Source organism: Rhinopithecus bieti, unplaced genomic scaffold (genome assembly GCF_001698545.2).
Source record: "Rhinopithecus bieti isolate Rb0 unplaced genomic scaffold, ASM169854v2 scaffold_56550, whole genome shotgun sequence".
Lineage (NCBI taxonomy): Eukaryota > Metazoa > Chordata > Mammalia > Primates > Cercopithecidae > Rhinopithecus > Rhinopithecus bieti.
In genome coordinates this window covers 185,993-212,208 of record NW_016821820.1, presented here as the reverse complement: position 1 = coordinate 212,208, position 26,216 = coordinate 185,993, and the positions used below count along the sequence as shown (strand labels likewise).

General features: G+C 38.3%; 1 protein-coding gene across 1 annotated transcript in view; it reads right to left on the bottom strand.

Moving 5' to 3' along the window:
* The window catches only part of TXK (TXK tyrosine kinase), a 68,132-nt gene that overhangs the window by 9,045 nt on the left and 32,871 nt on the right, over positions 1–26,216 (bottom strand). The window contains 6 exon segments of the mRNA XM_017860644.1: positions 1,097–1,161; positions 4,600–4,816; positions 11,084–11,255; positions 14,426–14,500; positions 18,763–18,890; positions 19,816–19,897. Coding sequence (XP_017716133.1) covers positions 1,097–1,161; positions 4,600–4,816; positions 11,084–11,255; positions 14,426–14,500; positions 18,763–18,890; positions 19,816–19,897 — 739 coding nt within the window.

Here is a 26,216-nt window from a genome sequence, read left to right as displayed (position 1 = left end):
AAATGGTGGATGTGCCTAGGTAAATGAGATCTGAGATCCCACCATGGAGTTTTGTAATCATAAAGAATGCTGACCAGGTGAGACTGCTCACGCCTGTAATCCCAGCACTTTGGGAGGCCAAGGTGGGTGGATATTTGAGGTCAGGAGTTCAAGACCAGCCTGGCCAACATGGTGAAACCCTGTCTCTACCAAAAATTTAAAAATTAGCTGGGCATGGTGGCATGTGCCTGTAGTTCCAGCTACTTGGAGGGCTGAGGCAGAAGGATAACTTGAGTCTGGGAAGTCAAGGTTGCAGTGAGCCAAGGGAGCGCCACTGCACTCCAGCCTGGGCAACAGAGCAAGACTCTGTCGAAAAAAAAAAAAAAAAAAAATGCCAGTTCTGAATGAATCTTGCAGAAAAAATCAGTATGGGTTAGCAGCTATCTGTTTGAGTGGCCAGCCAAAGACAAGACTGGAGGATGGTGGCTGCAAGGATGCCATGCACACAGATAACAAAATGGCCAATAAGCCACCTCCCCACCAGTACGATGGCCCCATGAGACCAAGAACTTTGACTTTGAAGCTTAGGGAGGCCAGAGAAAAACCCCAAATTCCCTGGAATTATATTTCCAGCACCACCCCAAAAAAGGATGCTCAAAATTTAAACTATATTGAGTTGTAGAAAATATGGCTAAATTTTCACACTCTTGAATTGTAGACTTAGAGTCAACTACTATACTTAATAATAGAAATGTTTGGTGAGGACATAGAAAATCAGAGCTGAGCAAACAAATTTATTTCTTTTCTCCCAAAACATATGTATATCAGAAATGCTTTTTTCTTCACTTTTCTCAGTGGACCGAGAAATTCCTTTTTTAATTTAAAAATATACCATAGTTTTCTTAAAAGATGCGAATAGTCCACAGTAAACATTTACCTCACAGCTAAAATTGTACATGTCCTAAAATTCAAAGTGGGTTAGCAGGCCATACAACCAGGCCTACAACCTAGGAAGATAAAAACACAGTCTGCAGCATCTTCAGTTTATCAGTAAACAAATGTAAGATTCCCTCTTATGAGTAAACAAACAAAATACATATATATACATAGCACGTACCTTGTCATTCCAAAGTCCGAAATTTTTACTGTGCATGTTGAACTGACCAAACAATTCCTTGCCGCCTATGGAAAGAAGAAAAGAATCCAAGTTTGAATACAAGTTTTTATTTCAAGAGTTTTTCCTCTCCTCTTCCTTAGGTTATTTGGACCCCACGCTACCTGTCTGTGTGGACAGCCAAGTCATTTTTATGGTGATATCCATCAATGGTATAGATTCAATAGTTTGCCTTCATATTTTTTTTGAGACAGGATCTGGCTCTGTCGCCCAGGCTGGAGTACAATGGCACCATGTTGGCTCACTGCAACCTTCCCCTCCTGGGGTCAAACCATCCTCCCACCTTAGCCTCTTAAGTAGCTGGTACTACAGGCACACACCACCACGCCCAGTTAATTTTTATATTTTTAGTAAAGATGGGGTTTCACCATGTTGCCCACACTGGTCTTGAACTCCTGGGCTCAAATGATCCACCCACCTTGGCTTCCCAAAGTGCTGGGATTACAGGAGTGAGCCACCATGCCCAGCCTGCCCTCAATTCAATCTGAAAGATGATACAACTATAAATCTTGGCATAAAAATAGTGTATTTTTTTTAACATCTTTATAGGAAAGCCCAAAATACATAACAGATAAGGCATATTCATTTTATATCTTTGGGATCTCTAATACATAATAAAAATTAAGAAAAGATAGTTCAACACTGATTTCACTCAAGGTAACTATTTACAGTGATAATTTCATATTTCTTAATATTATCACAATGAACTGAATATAATGCTATGTAGAAACAATATATTTGAGGCCAAAGCAATTCATTTTCAGCAACTTAATCAAGAAAATCGTTGATTTGATTATTTAGCCTTATGTAGGTAAACTAGATAAAATATTTGATAGAATTTTCCTCTTTTCAGCTAATGTGTGGTTCAATTAGTCAAGCAACAAAAGCAAGAAATTTGAAATAATAAATCACAAGGAACCAGTTTAGAAGATGCCAGCAAGTCCTAGCAATGACCAAACCACAAGAAAAGTTCTTGACAGGGAAAAGACTCATTGTTCATTGACATATTTTAAATAGCATATAGGGAGATAAAATAGAACACAAAAGAAAATGAGCAAACAAGGGAAAAAACAGGAATAGGAGGGCCTGTCAGAAGCCATTTGGAGCAAATAAAATGACCAGAACTGTCACCCAATTGTTATCCACAAAGACAAACCTGCAGACTAGGAAAGTGAGCCAGGTGGAGTTGATACCATATTCACCTATTCAAAAATTTGCTCATTTCTCCTAGATGCTGGATACCGGGAAATGTGCCTTTAGGGAATTTTTTTTTTAATGATCTATCTCTGTAATAGCAATAGTTAACATTGCTGAGCTCCTCTACATGCTAGACACTGTTTATTAATTCATGTAATTCTCCCAACAAACCCATACGAGGAAGGTGCTATAATTAATACCACTTCACTGGTTAACTAGCTTGCCCAAGCTCTCACAGCTAGTAAAAAACAGAGACAATATTTCAACCCAGCTAGCCTGGCTCTAGAGTAGTCGTTCTCAACCTCAACTTCACATGGGGCTCATCAGGGGAATTTTCAAAAAATATTGATGCCTGGGTTTCAGCCACAGAGATTCTGATTTAATTGGTCTGGGGTATGGCCTGGCTATTGCAATTTTTCTAAAAGCTTCCAAGCAATTGTAATGCACACCAAAGTTTGAAGTTTGGGAATGACTGTTTGCAACCTATGTTCTCAATCACTGCATGGCATCTCAGACATCTAGGCCTTGATCTCAAAGACGCTAAGTCTCATAAGATAGACTCTAGTATTTGTATAAATGATGTAAATAATTAACTATTGGGTGAAGCAGTAAATAGCAAATGCCCTGAGTGTTCCAAGCCACGGGTAGGATAAGCATACTTCCCAAGGTGTGCTGAGGCCAATGTAACTATGCCCCCTTTTTCTCCCCAAAATACTCCAGCCTGTACAGTGAGTAATATGATCACTTTGATCATGTGTGATGGAAGCACAGACTTACTTCCAAGGGGAGATATCAGGGATTTCTCATAGACTTTTCCAATTCTCATTTGAGTTAATTTTTGGATTTCGAAATAAGACATGGAAGGACATAAGGACAACAAGGGAATAGTGTGAATATCATGAATAAATGTGGAATGGACAGAAAGTGTTACTCAAGGGGAGGTAGCAATGCAGGGAAGCAGTGCTGTTAGCATATGGTTTGGGTAAGACAATCATTTATTTAAATAGGAATGTTCTGAGCATTAGAGAAAAAAATAATGTAGCATTTCTAGTCTCTTCAATAATGCCAGTAGTGCTCTTGCAATCCTGTTAGGGCCAAACTACCTCCACGTCAGGGGCCGTTATGCCCCTAGGTGACATTCTTTAGATAAAGTTGGAGACTAAAACTGGAAATTGTTCTTCACTGTTGTATCTCCAGTGCTTAGCAGAATGCTTGGCATATACTAGGCACTCGATACATGTTTGATTATGGGTTGAAAGGGAAAAAGGTGGAAGGAAAGAAAGAAGAAGGAAGAGAAGGAAGAAGGGAGAGCGGAAAGGAAAGGAAATCAGTTTTAGTCACATGATAAGTCAGGTGGTTAATTAGTTCAAGGCATAGAGTAAAGCCTTACTTGGCTATGAAATCACCTTTGCAAAATTATGACTGAGAACCTAACTGACTCCATCTCGCTTCTAACCTCCAAACTGCCCTTGTTCATTCCTGGGCATAGGCTAAAGTAACTTTGGGTGGAATTTACAGTTCATAGTTTAAAATGAAAATGATAACAGCCCTTTCCCAAACAAACCTCCCTCTTGCCTGGGGACTAGACTTCCTTTGTAGGACTAACAAATTAGCCACAAGATTAGAAATTATGGTTTATGAGTCAAACAACTGGAGGCTACAAGATTCTGACTCTCCTTAAACTGCTCCTAAGATCAGTGCTTGAGCTATTTCGCAGACCCTGTGCTTGATGGATCAGCTGGCACCACCCGGATCGATTAACTGGCTCACCTGATCTTCCGGCCCCCACCCAGGAACTGACTCAGCATGAGGACAGCTTCAACTTCCAATGGTTTCATCTCCTACCTAACCCATCAGCTCTCCTGGCTCACTGGCTTCCCCCCACCCACCAAGTTGTCCTTAAAAACTCTGATCCCCTTATGCTCCGGGAGACTGATTTGAGTAATAATAAAACTCCAGTCTCCTGCACAGTCGGTTCTATGTGAATTACTCTTTCTCTATTGCGGTTCCCCTGTCCGGATAAATGGGCTCTGTCTAGGCAGCAGGCAAGGTGAACCCATTGGGTCTTTACAGCAACAGCATCAATGGGCAATTAAAAACAAAGTTACATTTTACAACAAATTGCATGAATAGGTAGATGTTTAAAAATTAAATCAAGGATACATTATTCAAAGTATTGAAAGTAATTGTCACATCCTTCTGAATATTGGTATGATACATTTAAAAAAGTAAATTTGCACCATACTTACCAAATCCCTATGAATATAGCCATTCCTCTCCAGATATTCCATTCCTTCACATATATCCTGACATACACTCAGTAGCATTTCCTTCCTAAGCTTTCCTTTATTCTCCCTGAGATAGTTAAGCAGGCAGCCATTTTCCATGAACTCTGTCACAATGTAAAGGGGCTTCCGCTGTGTACAGACCCCATAAAGTTGCACTAGCTTTGAATGAGATAATTTCCTGGTGAAGAAAAACATACACCAGTGAGCAGAATTGTGTTTGCATTTTAAAATGTTTGAACACAACCGGTAATATTTACCATCTATTTATTACTCTCATTATCAAGATAAGATAAAAATCCACCCAAACACAGAGAAAGTAATGCAGCTTCCTTGCCACTTAGTGCACTGAGAATGTGCGGTCAAGAGTTTGAGTGGTAATGCCAAAGGCAGTGTGGAAACAATGTTACATGCACCACATTATATGTGTCAGCATTTTGTTTTTCTCCTCTTCATTTTATAATGTAGAGGAGACATTATAATTAAATGTTAAAAACATTATAAACAATTCTTCATTGTTTCTTCATCACTGTTTATCCTTGCTAGGTCGAGCAGATTTCCTTTCCTGTTCCTTGAATTCCAGCTTTCCTACCTGCAGCTGTCCAGATGAAAAATTCTGGACAGACAAGAGGGAGGAAAGAGTGACTAAAAAAAGAAAACAAAAATTAAATTCTAAAGCATGAAGTTCTTTAAAAGGAAATTTTTAGATAAAGTTGGAAACTAAAAAACATTTACCAACATGAAAACTTGCAGTGCACACACATACACACATGCGCCTTGAATGTTGCCTATTAAAACATACCCAGAACTTTTTAGTTATCTAGACTTCAAAAGTTTACTGGTTTTGTGTGTGTGTATATAGAATATTATATTCAATCCCTACAAGCCTTTTATACCAACTAGTCATCATGGAAAATAATATTCAAATTAACGCTTATAATTTTAGAAGACGTACCTTGTGTCAAATGTGCCTTGAAAATTTATTGCTTCTTTTCATTCTTTTCATTCATAAATGTAAAATAAAATCAGTGACTTGGGAAGACTGTGTACCTTAATACAATGTATATGAATGATTTTTGACTCATTATCATAAAATTAGCTTGTGAAAACACTCCAGTTAATGAGGAAGAGAGGCATTCAGAGAACTTAACATTATCTTAATTTGGAGTTATATATATATATATGTATTATATTTTGTCTGATTTACTTTTTGAATTCATAAAGTGTACTTTAAGTTAAGGGATGTAGTTTACATGTATATAGAGTAAGTGCAGAAAAGCAAGTCTTGAGATGAAATATTAATTTGCCACAGGAAATCCACCAAGTTGATACCCACATGGAAGCATTTGAGAATTGAAACATTACTGCATTTCCTTATCAAGATCACTGGTAAAAATCTAACAGAAATCAGGCAAACCTTTATCAGAAATCAGACAAAGACAAACTCTCATATGATTCAGTCTAACAAATATGACAAATATTTCTCACAAGCACAGAAAGATGCAAATGGAAAATCTACATTCTTGTATGTTATAACTCTAGGACTTCTTAATACACATTATTTCTCAGTTTAGAGAAGTATGTGGGATTCATCATAGGCCAAACACACATTTAAATTCATTTAAATTTGTTATTTAAATATTTTCAGATCCTTTGCAGGCTTCTCCAGTTCTCCTTTTCTAATTATTCTCTTTCCCTAAGTAATTGCATTAAGTTTCAGGGTTGTAAATATCACCTCTGGTGACCACTCTCAAGTTAATACCCTCCACTCTGACCTTTTTCCTGAACTCCAGAATCATATATTTACCTCACTACTTGATCACACCTAATAAATAACAGTCTTCTCAAATCCAACATGTCCAAAGCAGAATTCTTCATTTTTACTCCTAAACCTGTTTAGTCTTCCCCCATCTTTGTAAATGGTGCCACCCTTTGCCTAATATAATAATGTACACCAAAACCTTAGCATCATCTTTGTTCCTCTGGTTTCTTCCGACTACCTACCACATTCAATTTATCAGCAAGTCTTGATGACTTTATCTCAAAAATGTATCCTGAAACAATTCTCCTCTTTCCGTCTTTTGCCCTCTAACATATATTAGTTTTCCAAGAGTGTGTTGATAATTATGTTCATTAAGATCACGTTTTTTGTGCCCAGACAGTTCACAGTTTTGATTTCAATCAGAAGCTCTAATGATGTTTTGTTGCGGGACTACAGGCAAATTACATAATGTAAACCAAAAATAAAATTCTAAGCCCCTAACCATCTGAATGGACTCCTCCTCTTAGCCAAGGGCATTCCAAAGTTAACCTGTAAAACTAGTTCAGGCTACGATGGGAAGAGGGAGTTGGACATGCCTCATAACCATTAACATCAACACAGACATTGAGACTGATAGAACAGACTCTTCAAGTCTAACAAGAAATATTTACAATCTATTTTCCCTGAAACCTTCTATCTAGAAGTTTCATCTGCATAATAAACACAGACCATCTGTGCTGGTCTCCACAATTCTTTATAGTAACCCAGACATTCCTTTCCATTGATTTCAGTTCTTTGGATAATAACTCAACCAACTGTCAATCAGAAAATCTTTGAATCTGTCTATGACTTGGAAGCCCCCACTGATACGGACAGGAGACAGGGAACTATTGGGTAGAAGAGGGCAGTTTCCCCAGGAGAGTCCTCACCCTCAAGCCTAGATACCCATGGCCCTAAATGAGAACAGCCATTCCCGTTTTTGTGCCCCAAAAGTTGCTTTTTGACCCAAAACGTCCCCTATCCTGTACCCATATAAATCGCAAACTCCAGGTCCAGAAGCAGATGCGGAGACGAATAGACAAACAGCAGAATGGTACAGCAGAGGAGGGGAGAAGAGAAGGAACATCAGGAGGAGTTCAGCTGGACCAATCAGAGAATCGGCTATTGGATGGCCAAACTCCAGGGGAAGATCATCTTCCCAACCCATCCCCTGTCCAGCTTCCCATCCATCCTGCTGAGAGCCACCTCCAACACTCAATACAACCTCCCATTCATTCTTCAAGTTTGTGTGTGACCCAATCTTCCAGAACACTGGACAAGAGCTTGAGATACAGAAAGTTGTCACACTGGCCCCCTACCCTTGCAAAAAGGCAAAGGGTCCACTGAGTTGGTTAACCCTTAAGACATCTGTGGATCACAAGGCTAAAAGAGCACACTGCAACAAGGACCGACTTGGGCTTTGGGAGTTGCAGACTCCCACCCCCAGATGCTGCTGTTGGGTTAGAGACCAAAAGCACTCACCCTGATTCCTGCACCCTGCCCATCTGCGTGCTCCCCATCCTGTAAAAGGTTTGAGATCATGGTGGCTGAACAGAGAGCCACACCTCTGTTGCATGTCCTGCAAGTGGGGGCCAGAAAACTCTCCTGTTTCACCACTCCCTGTTGTCCTGCCTTTCCCGACCAAACCAATGTATATCTTACATGGATGGATTGATGTCTTATGTCTTCCTAAAATGTGTAAAGCCATTTTTACATTTTTGTAGGCCAATCACCTTGGGCACATATCATCAGGACCTCCTGAGGCTGTCATGGGCATGTCCTTAACCTTGGCCAAGTAAACTCTTAAATTAATTGAACCTTGTCTCAGATACATTTTGGTTTGTAATAAGCTGCCTAAATTTTCTCTTTCGTATCTATAAAACTGGGATCTTAATAGAAGCTACCTCTTGGAATTGTGGTGAGGATTCATTAACTCATTCAATAATCCATATATGTCTTTTAAGCACCAACTACATGCTAGTCATCTTTTTAACACTCACCAGGTTAAACAGGACAAATAAATAAAAGGTTATATTGTTAGAGAGCTTGCATGCTAGTGGGGGAGAAATAAAACAACTACACATGAAGCTTCAGAGTATGACAAGGACTTTGATGGAACTAACATAAGGCAATACAACAGAAAGCATTTGGCAGTGGGTATGCCAGCTTAAACAGAGTAGTCAGAGGAGACCTCCTGAAAGAGGTGGTATTTAAACCACACACAGAAAGGAGCTAATATGTGCAAAGCTGTGTGTCCTTGGTAGATAGTATGTCAGTGCATGTCAACTATTTTAAAGATAAATATATTTGCAATAGGATGTTAGAATGGAAGATTTTCTGCCTCACTTTTTTAGAAATCAGGGATTTGTGTGTGTGTGTGTGTATGACAGGGTCTCACTCTGTCACTCAGGCTGGAGTGCAGTGGTGCCATCATGGCTCACTCTAGCCTCAACTTGTTGAGCTCAATTGATCCTCCCACCTCAGCCTCCTGAGTAGCTGGGACTACAAGTGCTCACTACCATGCCTGGCTAGTTTTTTTGTTTTTTTGTAGAGACGGGGTTTCACCACGTTACCTAGGTTGGTTTCAAACTCCTAGGCTCAAGTGATCCTCCCATGTTGGCCTCCCAAAATGAATTGGGGGAAATATTGTCCTCAAAGATCCTGACCTCAAATGCCCAATGAGGCTTGTACCTTTCAAGAATTCTCTCATTCGGACATTAAACATCTTCAATTCTTTCTTGTTTGATAGAGATTCAAATATGGTTTTAACTCCCCCTGAATCACTTGTCTCCCATTCTTTTTTTATTATGCCTATTTAATCCAACTCAGGAATACAATTTTTGTCCTTTAGGTGTAGAAAAACCATGGTAAGATGCAGACAGCTACAGGAAGCAAAGGCCAGATAGAGATAGGTGCCTGGGGCACCTAGGGACACAAAAGCATCATTGGGAAGCTGATGCCACTGCAAAATTGTGTTTGTAACAACTTCCCTTGGAATTCATTCTATTGTAAGTGAATGGAAAAGATATTTTGATAGGACCCTCAGGGTATGGGTTGAGGGCCCCAAGGAATACACTTGCTCTGCCTTTGAAAGAGAATGAGCTCAGTTAATCTCCTCTGATTGTTGTTTGCTTATTTGTTTGTTTGTTTGTTTTTCTAGTTGGAGTCTACAAGTGTGGGTCAGAACTAAACGTCTCTGGAAAACAGAGCAGAATCTAAATACTGCCATCTGGAGTTTTTCTTCTTCACAGCATTGTTGTTCCTCTAAATAAATGTTGAACAAATGTTTAAAGAATGTTAACTTAAACTATGGTCAAATTATTGGCCTGTCCTGGTCCAGCTCAGGTTTTTACAGTTAATGAGCCACAGAAATGGGTTCAACTGAATCAAAATGCTGTCCTGGGAAATCACAGAAGAGTTGTGTCCAGTGGTCTACAAAGAGCCACTTCTTTTAAAGCTCTGGACACTTATGTCCTCTGAAAGCAAATACTGTTTTATCCTTAAAAAAACATTAACTCTTTTTGTCCACTGGAGGATGCCCTTTCAAAAGATGATTAGTATATCACTACTAAGACATAACCATCATTTTTGCTTCTGGGAAAAGGAGAAAAAAAACAGTACTTGTAAAGCACCTATTCTTGAGCTGAAAAGAACACACTTGCTTGTCACTGATACCGACAGGAGGCAGGGAAATACTAGGTAGAAGAGGGCAGTTCCCCAGAAAAATCCCCACCTTCAAGCCTGGAAACCTGTAGCCCTAAATGGGAACAGGTATTTTTATTTTTGTGCCCAGATGTTGCCCTTTCCAAGACTGTTCTAGCCTGCCACACCCCTGTCCTGTGCCCATATAAACCCCAAGCTCCATTGGCAGGTGACAGAGCAGTGCAGCACAGAAGAAGAGAAGAGGAGGAGTGTCTGAACTTTGAGGAGTTCTGCTGGGGGTGGTTAGAGATTGGCTGCAGAACAGTCGAACTCCCAGGGAAGATCATCTTCCCACTCCATCCCCTTTCCAGTTCCCAATCCATCCCGCTGAGAGTCACCTCAGTAAAATCTCTGCATTCACCATCCTTCAAGTCCATGTGACCTGATTCTTCCTGGATGCCATATAAGGACCCAGGTATCAAGAAGGCAGGATGCAAAAGGCTGTCACCCTGACTTTCCACTGAAGTGGTTAACACTTAGCCATCTGCAGATGGAAAAGTTAAAAGAGCATTGTAACACCTCTAGACACCGTCGTGGGACTGGAGCCCAAAAGCGCTCACTCTGGCTCACCTGCATGCTCCCCATCCCGTAAGGGGGTTGAGCACACAGCAGTTGAGTAAATGAGCCACCCCCTTCACAAGGATTCTGCAAAGGTGTCAAGGGAGTTCTCCTGTCTCATCACTTACATAAATTCTCTTATTTAATTCACACATAGATCCAGTGAGGTAGGTACTCTTATCCCATTTTATACATGAGGACATTGAGGTTTGGAAATACGAAATAATTCACCCAGGTCACACAGAGATCAAATAAGATACCTGGGTTACACAATGAGCTTGAGCAAAGTTGTGACACAAATCCAAGAGTGGCTGCCTCCAAAGCTCATGTTGTTTCCATGACACCAGGGCATAGTATGATATTTATCAGTGTGTTGTTTATACGTACGTCATCACTTTGGCCTCTTCAATGAAATCCTCTTCAGACATGGAGCCTTCATTGATGGCCTTGATAGCTACCTGGATATGTGACCGCCATTCACCTAAATGGACCACTCCAAACTGACCGCTTCCAATCTCCTTTATAAAAGCCAACTCAGATGGATCTATCTCCCACTTTTCTGAAAAAGTAAAATATCCATGTTACAAGTAGAAAGAAAGAATGCTAAAATATTAGGGCTGGGAAATGTTTAGGAATTATCTATTATTTGACAGAGAGGTTAAAAAATGTATAAAGTGGAGAGGATCTGAAGCCATTTTAATACTCTATGGCTTAAATGTAATTCAAGAACTCAAGTTTCAAAACACAAACTGTATTTATTTGGTGATGTTTGTATAACAAATTAAGGTTAGCAAAATGCACTCTCTGCTCCCAAAGAGAACAGTGAACACACTTCTGTGCCTTTCTAAACTAAACCTACCAAAACTAGACCTGGGAACCAAAATATTTATGTTCCCAGTCTGATTTTTTTTTTTTTTTTTCCTGGTGAGTAAACTTGTAAGGTAAATAAAACTGTGATTTCAGTTCCTCCTGTTGTTCTTCTCACTCCATCCCTAAAGGGCTTTTCTCCCTTGGTAACTTTTCTTCTCAGTCTCAAAAGTCCAATGAAATCATTTAATAAATTCAGTGTTAGAAATCTAACCCCACCATATATCTAAGAGTATATCTGGAAGTGAAACTTTTCTACTGTCATATTTCTCATTTTATAGAAGCAAATCGGGAAAATAATAAACTGTTTTAAAATAACCCTCTTGAAAACTGTACCAAACTTAATGGTTTAGGGTCTCCTTTTTATACAGCAATACCACCATCTGCTGGAACTTTCGAATAATGCATTTAAAAAGGTTAAAGAATTGTAAAATCTGATAGTCCTTTCTACCAGCTGTGCAAAGTATTCCCCCTCCCTATAGAAGGTATGTTTTATTTTTTTATTATTATTATTCTTTTTTTTTTTTTGGAGACAGTCTCACTCTGTCACCCAGGCTGGGGTGCAGTGGCGCAATCTCAGCTTACTGCAAGCTCCACCTCTTAGGTTCAAGTGATTCTCCTGCCTCAGCCTCCCAAGTAGTTGGGATTACAGGCATGCCACCATGCCTTGCTAATTTTTTGTATTTTTAGTAGAGATAAGGTCTCACCATGTTGCCTAGGCTGGTCTCAAACTCCTGAGCTCAGGCAATCTGCCCACCTCGGTCTCCCAAACTGCTAGGATTATAGGCATGAGCCCCACACCCGGCCTCATAGGTATGTTTTAAAAGTAACATGGGAGGATATATATTCATGGCCTTCAAATTGGCATGCATTTATTCAACAGAATATAACCACAAAGAAAAATATTGATAAATTATACTTCATAAAACTTCCGTTCATCAAAAATACCCTCATTAAGAAAGTAGAAAGTTAAGCCACAGAAGATATTTCTAAAATATACAACCAACATAGAATTCTTATTCTGAATATAAATAAATCAACTAGAGAAGACATATACTCTAACTTTTTTAAGGGTAAAAAATTTGAATGGAGTATTTTCTCATGAAGAGAATATCCAAATGGCCACTAAGCCAAATTGATCAAAATAATTAGTCATCAGGGAAATGTAAATTTAGACCATAATGAGATATACACACCAAACTGGCTAACATGTAAAAAAAAAAAAAAAAAAAAAAAACCTTGAATAAAATATTGGCAAGGGCAAAGGTATGGAGCCACTAGAACTTATATATAGTTGATGGGAGTGTAATTTGGTATAAGCACTTTAGAAAACTGACTGTATCTACTAAATCTAAACATATGCATAGCCTATGACCCAGCAGGTCCAACATATACTAGAATACTAGAATGTAAATAGGAACATATCCAACATATACTGGAATGTAAATGTGCACTTAACTTCATCAAAACACACACAGAAATGTTCTTAACAATATTATTTGTAAGAGTCAAAAATTGGTAACAACCCGAATGGCCATCTACAAGAAGCATGGCTAAATAAGTTGTGGTATGTCATGCAGTGTAGCACTGCATCACAGTGAAAATAAACCAGCCCTACCCAGAACCACGGATGAAATTCACAGATGTAATGAGGTGAGGAGGAAGTCAGACACAAAAAAATGCAGTGTCCAATTCCGTTTATATAACGTAATCAAACCAGACAAAACAAATCAAGCTATAGACTTATGACTTATGAGTTGTACACTCTTCTGTTTGTTTTTAAATTTTTTGAGTTTATTTTAAGAAATAAAAAAGAACTATGTTTAACTTAAGTAAATTGTTAATGGTAGAACTTTGTATTATATATACTATCTGTGGGCCAGGGGACTAATACAGGCACCAATAATAGCCAGAAATCCTGCTTCCATCCCACTTAACTTAATGAGATCCTGAGTCCCAGTTACTTGTTTCCCAATATAATTGTGTTATTAATTTTTTTTCAGTATATTCTGAATCCCACTACTGAGAGAAGTTTAAAGGAATAAAATGTTACCAAATTAGAAAATAGGATTCCCTGGCACTTACTTATTCTCACAGATTTACAAATACCACATTTGCTAGAAGGTGGTTCAAATTGAACTTTGTGCACGTTCTATTAGAAAAAAAAAAAGAGAAGATACTTTGAGCAGCTCTTTTTAGTAGCTTCTCTTGGAGAGGAGTCAATTACCAGGCACCCTTGTAACCAAAGAACAACAACCCAAATATCCAAATGAAAAGAATTGTAATTTATCAAAAGGTTGAAGATTAAGGCTCCTGGTAATGTGACAGTAAAATCTGAAGTAAAACTGAAGCATTTCTCCCCAAAGTTTAAATTGTCTTTATGAGATGTACATATTTAAACGTCTCAGAAGGGTGATGTAAACTTTGAGAAGAAATGTTTCTAGATAGACATTTCAGAAGTGCTGATAGTTCAAAGAATCAATAGGGAACTTAGAGGAGATTCTTTTTTTTTCTCTCCCTCTTTTTTGAGACAGAGTCTCACTCTGCTGTCCAGGCTGGAGTGCAGTGGCATGATCTCGGCTCACTGTAACCTCTGCCTCCTGGGTTCAAGCGATTCTCCTGCCTCAGCCTCCCAAGTAGCTGGGATTACAGGCACCAAACCCGGCTAATTTTTTGTATTTTTAGTAGAGGCGGGGTATCGCCATTTTGGCCAGGTTGGTCTTGAACCCCTGACCTAAGGTGATCCACCCACCTCGGCCTCCCAAAGTGCTAGGATTACAGGTGTGAGCCACCACACCCAGCCGGACTAGATTCTTTACTACTGGATTTGCTATTTTACTTCAGCATGTGTGCACACTTTACCGTAGCTAAACCCAGCTGTGGCTGGTAAACAACTGCCCATCAGCCCAACTGGATATCGGAGACGGGTCATGAGACCTAAGGGGAAAGAGAAATCAATATTTCAAGCCTAGTTGCTAATACAGAAGAAAGAATGAAATATACTAGAAGATAGTATCATTATTTAAATAATTAGGCAAACAAAATTCATTCTACCAGTTAGTCCATTTGCTTATTTTCCCATTTGAAAAACATTTTCCAAAAAACAAAAAAAAAAGGCTCATTGTATACAATTTAAAGAATCTAAGAAAGTATAAAGATGACCCCAAAAAATCCCTCACAAAATCTTAGTATCCACAGAGAGATTGTTATCATCTCGGTGAACATTTTTGCAAAAATCTCTATGTGCATAATTGAAAACATGAATACATCCAATATATTTTACAGAAGTATAAATATTTTGTTAAAAGCTTTTTGCACTATGCATGTAATTGATATATGTCATTGACTATAAACAGAGCTTAAATTTATTTCCAAGATTTCACTATTATAAAATATGCCATATGTCCTTGAACATACATTTGTCTGTACTTCTCAAATTATCACCTTATAAAATGTGATTTCCAGGTCAAAGAGTGCCCAGAAAGGCTATACTAATTTGTTCAACCACCAACGGTGTTGAAGTGTGCCCATTTTCTATACTCTTTTTTTTCTTTTAATGCATGGTAGAGTAAATGAGACTTCATTTGGTTCAGTAAACATACAGAATTCTATACATTAAATGTCTCTTTTTTTCTTTTCAGTGACCCACTTAGGCATATACCTTACATTTCAACTTAGTTTAATAATCATTTATTATTTATTTATTCAACTAATATTTATTAAAAGCCTGGTATGTGCTTTTAATAAAAGCTTTTAATAAAACACTATCCAGATGCTGGGAGACAGTAGAGAACAAGACTGACGATTCCTGCTCTCATGAATATTACATTCTAGTGAGAGGAAGAGAAAATAACAAGTGCATGCACACACAAGAAAAAGTAGATGATGATGATTCAGTGCAAGGCAGACCAGATAACATACAGTTACTTTAGAGTGGGTGCTCAGGAAAGGCCTTTCTGACAAGATGACAGCTCTGCTGACATTGACTGACGAAGAGCCTTCCAGGCAGATGGAACAGCATATGCAAACGCTGGAAGACAGAAACGAGCTTGACCAGTGTGAGAACAAAAAGAAGCACATATTAAGTGCCTATTGTGTGCAAGGCACTCTTCTAGGTAGATTCCCAAAGATCACAGCAGATTCCAAGATTAGTAAAATGAGGACTCTGCCCACAGGGAGCTCTATCTCAGTGCAGGAAGACAGGCAAAGAGAGGCCATTCTAATGAGAAAGGAGTAAGTATTGTGCTGGAGATGCATATAGGGTGCCTTGGGACGTAGAGAAAGAGCACTTAACACATTGTTTGACTCAAAGAAGTCTTCAGGAGGAAATGACTGAGATGAAACTAAAACATGGAGTTAACCCATGGGGAGAAACTATGAAGGACCCTACTTTCTAAGTAGAGGTAACAGCATGAGATGAAACTTAGAAATGTGAAGCATGATGGTGGGTACTTGAGCAAAACTCAGGAGGTAGAGCCAGATAAATTACACTGGAGAGGTAAGCAGTATTCTGGGTATGATGGGCCTCATAAGCCATACTAGGGAGCATTACATTTTCTTGCAGGTGAGAGGAAGCTATTGAAAAGTCCCAAGTTAGGAGGGCACAGTCAGATTTACATTTCTTTTTCTTTTCTTCTACTTTTTTTTTTTTTCAGATAAAGTTTCACTCTTGTTGCCTAGGCTGGAGTGCAATGGTGTGATCTCGGCTCACTGCAAACTCTGCCTCCCGGGTTCAAGTGATTCTCCTGCCTCAGCCTCTCGAGTAGGTGGGATTACAGGCATGCGCCACCATGACTGGCTAATTTTGTAGTTTTAGTAGAGATAGGGTTTCACCATGTTGTCAAGGCTGGTCTCGAACTCCTGACCTCAGAGGATCCACCTGCCTTGGCCTCCCAAAGTGCTGGGATTACAGGTATGAGCCACTGTGCCCAGATTTACATTTCTGATAGATCACTCTGGTACTAGCAGAATGGATTAAGGAGAAATCAACATTGGAGGCAATGAGACCAGTTAAGAGGCTACTGCAGTTGTCCAAGCGAGCAATGATTAGGGTGGTACTAGAAGGTAGGGAGAGGCAGGGATCTATAGGAGACACATTTAGGATATGAAATCAATTGCATTTGATAATCAATCAGAAGTGAGGTATTAAGAAGCATCTATTTAATTCCTATGCTTCCAACCCTTACAAGGGGCTGGATGATGCTGATATTACCTGAGAGAGACAAAAGAAAGAGTACATTTGTAGGGAGAGTAATGGTGTAAGATGAAGCATCTATTTCATCAGTGAAGTTCAGGGCCTGCAGGATTGCAAGTGCCTTTGTCTACCAGAGAGAAGATTATGCAAAGGGAGATGCCTAAGGTAAGAAGAGAAGTGATCAGGGATGGATTCTGTAGGAAAACCACTATTTAAGGGAAGAGTAGAAGTAGGGCACGTTGGGAAGACCCACTAGGAACTTCTGAGTTGGAGAAGGCCAAAAAGGGGTGGTGTCAAACATCGAAGGAGCAACAAGTGACACTGCCAAATGTAACAGAGAGGACCTGAACACATGAGAACTAGAAAGCACCACCGTACTGTCAAGATACGGGCCACTGGTCAAATATGGAGTGCTGAAAGCAGAAGACAGATCGTAGATGTTTAAAAAGTAAATGGAAAGTGAGAGAGTGGAGACAGTGGATGTGGACACATTTTTCCAAAAGTGCAACTTACAAGAGCAATGTGTAAAGGGAGAAAGAATTAGGGCAGCAGGAGAAGAGTTGTTTTTGTTTTTAGGATAAGAAAGTCTTAAGCATGTTTATAGAGTTAAGAACTAAAGGGAGAAAGTCAGAAGAATAGAAGAGATACAGGAGAGAAAGGAACAGTGGATTGGCAGGTAAGGGCAAGAGCACAGGCATGCCCTCACTACTACTGGAGGGAATGAGGATGACAGGGCATGGGGACAGAAGAGGAGACGGAGGTCGCTCATGCCTGGTGACTTCACTTTTCCTAGTGAGGTAGACAGATGGGAGATTTGCTAATAGGGCAGTGGTTAATTTTGGTAAAGGAGTCTTGAGAATGGTAAAAGTTTGAACAGGGAACAGGAATGGATACTTACCAGTGACTCTAAGACCTAGTTGAGGTTAAAGCCCTCATCTAACCTCATTTAACTTTTCACCATAACCACTCTTTTTTAAGTTTTTTCCTTGGAGGAAGGAAAAAGAGGAATGTAAAGGAGAAAACTCAGAACTGACATCTTGACTCTATCTCTAGCTACAACTATGACCTTTATGGCCCCATCTAGATATTTTACCCTCACTCCTTAACCAAAATTCCAGTGACTGCCTGGAATATCCATGTGAATGCATCCCACAAGTGGATAAAAATGTCCTTTGATATATTCCTGATACTTAGAACCAGTGTAATGGAAAAGTGAACTCTTTCCAAAAGGAATATTCACTTTTCATGAGAGAAATCTAAAAACGAAATGCATGACAAGAAGTCAAAGTAATATGAAATGTTACAGTGGATTCTGAATTCTGCAATGCTGAGGTAAGAAGATTCCCTATGGGCTCAGAGTGGTTCAGCACAGGCTGAGCAAGGGCTAAAGGCCAGAGAGGTGATTGTAATTGTGCTGGAGCTTTCTGGGATCCTATATCTGTCCACAGATGATAGGTTTGCAAAAATAGCAATTATTGCAAACAATGGCTGGGGAGATGGGTTAAATATGTTTCTGGTATAGTTACGCTAAATTGTAACTGTGAAAGGCTGTATTCTCTGTGACTTTTTATATTCTCCAAACAAGAAAGAACAGAGAATGAGAGATATAAGGGTAATTTTCTATCGCAATTGTCTAAAGTAGAGAGCAGATTTATCAGGAAGGGAAAGAAGCATCATTATTTAGGGTATTTGAAATCTTATTACATTTAGTCCTATGTAAATTTCCAGAACAAATGCATAATGATTGATGACTATTTGCTTCTCTGTCATCTATCATTTTTCTAACCTAGTAGAAATATAAGAAATTGACCTACCTCTTGCCCCAACCAACTAGAAAATGAAGAGGCATCAATAAGAAATAATTGTTCAAAAGATAGGTTGTACTTCAAGCGCTTAAACTATTTCTACAGGGAGATTTGCTCCTGTTGAGTGCCTGATACCAAAGATGCATTGCCCATCAAGGGCCTGGCTCTCTGACTCACCCAGTTTGAAGTTCCCCACTTACCGGCCGCATTATGCTGGTGATACCAGATTAACTCGGGGATTGATTGAAAGACGTGTCTTTCACTCACATACCACTGTCCTGAGTCATTCTTTTTTATCTGATAATGTTTTATGGCAGCCTCTGTACTTCTACAATCAAGAAAATGTGAATTACTAGAAGAATGAAAGATCACTTTGGATCTAAGCCAACTCATTAAACGACAGGACTCCAGTTCTAAAACTCATCCTAGCAACACTACACTGAGAAGTGGATTGACTAAATTCAACAAGTGCCTCCCCATGCCAAGAAAATTCGTCAACTAAATTATTGGGGCCTTAGATTCAAACATAACTTCAGCCAAAGTTGTCTGAGTGACAAGACCAGTGTTCAAAAAAGTAGATCTCACAATTAATACATATAAGTACATACTGAATATCGAGTATTGGTTAAATGAATGAACACAAGCACTGTAAGCAATTGGAGATGTGAGACAAGAAGGGAGGAAAAACCAATGCCGGGTGCATTAGTTAGTAGGTTACTACTATGGGTAATTGGGGCTCAATACTTCTAGGAACCTAGGAGAGACTGCAGAACACACTTCACAGTTGTCCCACTGAAGTGCAAAGAAGCTGAGATATTTATTCACAAACTCCCTTTCTCTTTAATGTAGGGTTGCTCCTGGGATGTTACCTCTCAGGAACTTTCAGCCTAGCGGTAAGTCCCACAAGTTCCCACAGCCAGAGAACATCCTCAGGCAGACAGACACAGGAAGCTTTCTGAGTACAACAGAACTTTCTGCAAGTGAATCCCTGAACAGACCAAGGGATATGAGGAAAGTGCCCAACAATGTCTACTACAACTTTACTTGATGGTTGAGAAAAGGAAGACAGGAGAGGTTAAGAAATTTACCCAATGTCACACAGAGCATGCTAGGGATATATCACAGACTGGCTGGTTTTTCTAACTTCCAGGCCAACAATCTTTTCCCTAAGCTAAGCTCTCACTAACATTCTCTATGTGATAGAGACTGTCCCAGGGATTATTTCTATAGTAACCAAGATCACAAGTGCTTACCTTCTAGCTCCTATAAATACGGAAATTGTGTAGGATCCTAAATGTCTTGAATCTCTGACAATAAATGCACCTTCTTTAGACTGCAAAACAAAATCATTTATTGAATAAGTCTATTCTTTCTTAGAAAGACAAACCTACAACTCAGGGATGAAAATCAAAGCTATATTGACTTACCATAAATAAGCAACCTACTATATTCTCAGTATAAAGGATTAGATTGTCTTTGCAAGTACACAAAATCTTATCTCCCTTATAGATTTAGAAGTCACACCTGTAAAATAAACTGTAATTGGGACATGCATTTATAATGTATTTTAGAATATTGTTACTGATTTTCTAAGAAAATTCTCTATTTGACAACCTTGTACCCTACTATTTATTTTTGTTATATTGATCAGGATAATAGATTAAAAATCACTGTAGAATAGGAAGAACACTGGGACAGACTGACTGGACTGTACTTTGTACTTTGGAAGAAGAGCAACAGGGTGGCAGGGAAGAACACAGCTGGGGCAGCAGGGAGTGGGGAAGGACACCAGAGTTCATGGGAAGGAGGGAGAAAGAACAGATTTGGGGGAGTCTGAAAAGAAAAGCAAAAGAAACCATGTTAGTTGTAGTAGGGGTATGGGAGAGATTAAAAGAAATGGTAAAGGGAAGAAGATTATCATAAACCTGAAGTTATATTATAAATTAGATTCCTATTAACACTTTTTGGGAGATGCCAATAAAGCTGTAAATTGTTTTCAAAGAATCTTGAATGTTGGATTGTTTTGATTCATTTGTTTGATATTGTAAAATGATTTAGCTTTACTGAGTGTACTTATGCTTATTAATAAGGAAAATACATCTCAGAATCTTGTCAAACCCATAGAAGCTTACACTTATAAAGTGCTGGTGTTATTTACATTGTGCTTGAGAATTGCAGAACTCAAATAGCATGGTCTGACCCTCAAGGTAAACGTATTACATTAAATAGAATCTTCTTCTCATTCCAGATATTCACCAATTAAAACAGTTTGACCAAGGCTTTTGGCCAAAATGTTTTAATCAAAGAATCTCTTGCAGCCATTCGAAATAATAAAATCTAGAGTTTACTATATTCCTACAGTGGACAAGGGTTCTGTTACATATCACAGAGGACACGATGTAAAAGACAAAGATGAAAAAGTAAAGTTGAATGTATTGTGTGTATGTATATAATACACACAAACGAGTATATAGAATATGCATATAAAGTTGCATATGTAGTGATCGCTTCATAGAAACAAAGTACAAGCAAGATTTCCTGACTACAAAGCAATAAAACCAGATATTAGTAACAAAATCAAAAGTAAAAAAGCTCCTATCACCTGTAGATTTTTCAATTTTCTTCCTTCCTTTCCTTCCTTTTTCTTCTCTCTCTCTCTCTCTCTCTCTCTCTCTCTCTCTCTCTCTCTCTCTCTCTCTCTTTTTCTCTTTCTCTCTTTCTTTCTGAGATGGAGTCTCACTTCATCACCCAGGTTAGAGTGCAATGGCATGATCTCGGCTCACTGCAACCTCTGCCTCCCAGGTTCAAGCCATTCTCCTGTTCTCCTGCCTCAGCCTCCTCAGTAGCTGGAATTACAGGCACATGCCACCATGCCCGGCTAATTTTTGTATTTTTAGTAGAGACGACGTTTCGCCGTGTTGGCCAGGCTGGTCTCGAAATCCTGACCTCAAGTGATCCACCCGCCTCAGCCTCCCAAAATGCTGGGATTACAGGCGTGAGCCACCGTGCCTGTGCTTTTAAATTCTCTTTCACATAGCTCAAGGAAATTCAAATAAAAGCAAAAAATATCTAGAAAGTAATAAGGAAACTTCACATATTAGTACCTCTGCTATGCAGTTCAAGCAGTACTCAGAAAAATAAATTTATAGTCTTATTACTTATATCAATAAACAATAGCAATAAAATAAGCATATTCAACTCAAGAAATTAGGATTAAAAACTATAAAATAAGCCCAAGTCAAGTAGAAGAAATAAATTAATAAAGACAAAATAGAAAATAATAAATTATTAAAGTAAGAATATAATATGACTAGTAAATTCAAAGTCTGACTGCTTAGGAAAAAATAATAGACAACTGCTAATTAACCTAATCACTAAATAATGGTGAAAACCCATCAGAAATAATAAGTCACAAGGAGAAAATTATCAAGAATCCAGTAAAAATTAAGGAATTTACTTGATTCTATACAATAAATTTGGAAACTCGAATGAAATGGATAATAAACTAGCAAGACATAAAATTTATCAAAATTGAATGCAGAAGAGTTAGGAATCTTAATGGACCTGTTGAGTAGAAAATTGATAGGGTTTTAAAAAGCNAAGCCTGTTACTGGGGAGGCACCCAATAAGCGGTAGTCACAGTTACCACTAGAATCAATGTGTTTGACTGTGTGTCTTATGATAATCTTCTAGCCCGGATGGAAAAATTAGAGGCCGTTTGTCAAGACAATTAAGCTTATTCCCATCTAGTTAAAAATCTACTGTACCTCAAGAGGGTTGATAAATGGATCGATGTCAACCGAGAAAGAGGTCGCAAGTGTTCCAGTAATTTGCCTTAATCCTTCTTTCAACTCCCACTTTTACATACGACTGGAATGAATACCTAAAAGTGAGCTGTCAAAATATGGATGACAAAAAAATTGCAGACAACTGATATACGAGAGGAGAGATCACTAAAGCAGGGTGAGTACAGCCCCGAGAGGTATGCAAGGTGGCTCACTATGATGTGGGAAGGCAGTGCTTGAGCATTTTCTGTCTATTTTTAAACTAAAATTCCTTAAACTTCACTAACTTTTGTTTGTTTGCTTGTTTTGAGACGGAGTCTCACTCTGTCGCCAGGCTGGAGTGCAGTGGCATATCTCGGCTCACTGCAACCTCTGTCTCCCGGGTTCAAGCGATTCTCTTGCCTCAGCCTCCGAAGTGCTGGGATTATAGGTGTGAGCCACTGAGCCCAGCCAAAAGCTACCACATTTAAGCAGTACTATAGTCACACGTTACAATGTACTGAACCTTAAAGAAAAAAAAATGGTATAGAGATGAAACTATGCCAGAGCACATGACATGAAAAGAAGAAAAACTTTTCCGTTTGTATGTATAAAATGAGCTTAATATCAATAATCAACAACACAGCCAGAACTGTGCACAAAAGAGAAAACTACTGACCAGTCTTATCAATGTAAAACTTCTAAATAAAATGTTAAGAAACAAATCCAGTGGCACAAAAGAATGATATACCATGACCAAGAAGAATTGCATGATGAGTGTAAGAATAATTCAATATTTGGGATTTTATTAATATAATTTATCATATTATTAGGTTTGTGCAAAAGTAATTGTGGTTTTTTTCCGTTAAAAGTAACTAAAAGTAATGGCAAAAACCGCAGTTGCTTTTGAACCAACCCATACAGCAGACCTAAGGAGAAAAACCACATGAACATCCCTAGAGATGTTGAAGAGCCGTTTGACAAATTTCAACTTCTAGTATCAATTTTTTAAAATCCTCAATAAAATAGGAATGTGTGTATACTTCCTTAACACAATAGCACTTAGTCTCAAATCCAGCATCACGCTATATGTAGAAATCATTCCAAATAAAATCTCAAAAAGGGCCGGACGCAGTGGCTCATGCCTGTAATCCCAGCACTTTGGGAGACCAAGGCAAGCAGATCATTTGAGGCCAGGAGCTCAAGACCAACCTGGCCAACATAGCAAAACCCCGCCTCTACTGAAAATACAAAGTGGTGCCACATGACTGTAATCCCAGCTTCTTGGGTGACTGAGGCATGAGAATTGCTTGAACCCGGGAGGCAGAGGCTGCAGTGAGCCGAGATTGTGCCACTGCCTTCCAGTTTGGGCAACAGAGCAAGACCGTCAACAAACAAACAAACAAACAAACAAAAAACGGGAAAAAAGAAATAATGCCCACTACTATCATCGCTGGCATTTCATACTGTTCTGGTGACACTAGTCAATTCAACTAAGTGAGAGGCAAACATTAAAAGTACTATATTAAAATTATAAAAAAGGAGTTGAAATCATCACTGTTGGCTGCTGATTGTATACTGAAAACCCAAGAGAATCAAGTGAAAACCTACTACATAAAACATGAGAATTTATCAAAATTATCAGTTACAAAATTAATTCACAGAAATAAAAAGCTTCATAAGTAAAAACAAGATATACTCATTTATGACACCAACACAAAAGATGAAATACTTTAAGATAAACTTAAAATAAATATGCAAAAGTTGCATGAAGAAAACTCTAAAATGCTCCTGAAGAATACAAAAATGTCTGCTTTTCTCTTTAGGTGTTTAATATACCTATGGTTATTTTCCAAAGAGGTATGAATCTAATTTTAATTTTTTTCTATATGAATATCAATATATGGTTTCTAGAACAAAAGGGTCCCCAAACCTCATTGATTTGTAATGCCTGAAAATTTTTTCCCAATTTAATCTGTACATTTAATGCAACCACAAGGTAATTCTGAAGTTTATATGGACAAAAATATATATTAATACACCCAGAATATTTCTGGGAAAGAATAACGAGGGAGGCTAGCCACACTAGAGACACCCTCAGTACTTAAAACAGTGTGGTAGTCCTCTGTGAGGGCTGATCAATAAAACCAAGTAGAAAGCCCAGATATAGTCCAAAATAGGGATTTTGTTTATTATGACAGTGGCATCTCAAATCAGTGCACAAAAGTGGATGTTTGGTAACTATCCAGAAGAAAATAAAGTCGGATCCGTATCTTACTCCTTACATTAGGAAAAGTTACAAATGGATCAAAGATACAAACGCATAAAATAAAACCACTAAAGCGATCAAGAAACATGAGAACATTTTTTAACAACCTGGGGATGGGAAAGGCAATACATATAAAATTCAAATACTCTTCAGGCCAAAAGACCATAAGACAATAGAAAAACTGCAGAAAATAACGCCACATGTCACAAAGGGCCAATTTTCTTAATATAGCTACATAGGTCCTACAATTCTGAGAAAAACCTCAAAAACCCAATAGAAAACAATGCAAAGGTTATGAACAAAGAGTTCACAGAAAAGAAAATACAGACATATAAAATTTAGTATATAAAAAATGCTTAGCATTCCCAGAATATGAGAAATACAAATTAAATCCACACTGAGATCAGGTGTCAGAGAGCAAAGATCCAGACGTTTTCTATAAAGTGTCGGCTGAAAAGGCTATGGGAAAACAGACTCGCTGTTTTCTGGTAGACATATAAATTGATACAAATCCTACTGAGGACATTTCAATACCTGTTAAAATTAGAAATGTGTATTTTATTTACCCAGAATTTGCACCTTTGAGGGTTTATCCTACAAACCCATATAAATGGGAAAAGATATATGTATAGGTTATGGATGGTAGCATTGTTTCAACAGCAAAAGAATGTACACTACCTAATTTTCATACTGAAGAATTGGTTTTAAAAATTGTGATACACTCAAACCAAGGAGTACTATGCAGGTATAAAATAAAGGAGGACACGTTTTGTGTACTGATGTGGAAAGATTCTAAATATATATCCTTATGTGAAAAAATAATATATATATAAATGTATATAGTATGCTATCATTTGTGTAAAAGTAGCAACACAAGAAAATATATTTGAACTTCCTTGTGTATGTGTTAAATATCTTGGAAAGGACACAAAATAAACTAATACTAGTTTATCTGTGGGGAGGGAAATTGGTGGCTTGCAGACAAGATGAAAGAAAACTTTCCAAAATCTTTCGATTTTGAACCACGTGAACATCGTGACTATTGAAATATGAAATAAATAAAAATTATAGGATATTGCTATGAATTGTTTGTGCAGAAAATTTGAAAATAAATTTAAAATAGGCAATTCTCTAGGTAAATATAAATTATCAAACATTTCAAAAAGAAAAGGAAATTCAATCAGTAATCACGTATCTACCTGCTTGTAAAAGCAGCATATCTGGACTATGTTACAGGACAGTTATAGTAGCTAACCATCCAATATAAACTATTCCCGAGATAGGAAAGACAGCCAAAGCCCCACCCCTTAACTCATTTTATGATGTTAACGTAACCTTTATACTAAAACCAAAGAGAACAGAAAATTATAAGCCAGGCTCCCTTTTGAACATAACAGGATAAATGCTGAATAAAATACAAGGACACCCAAACCAGAATAAGTATTTTAAATGCCTTTGACAAGTAGGAGGGCCAGATGTATTTTTAAAATAAAAATTAGAAGGCCAGGTGTGGTGGCTCACGCCTGTAATCCCAGCACTTTGGGAGGCCAAGGCGGGAGGATCATGAGGTCAGGAGATGGAGACCATCCTAGTTAACACAGTGAAACCCCGTCTCTATAAA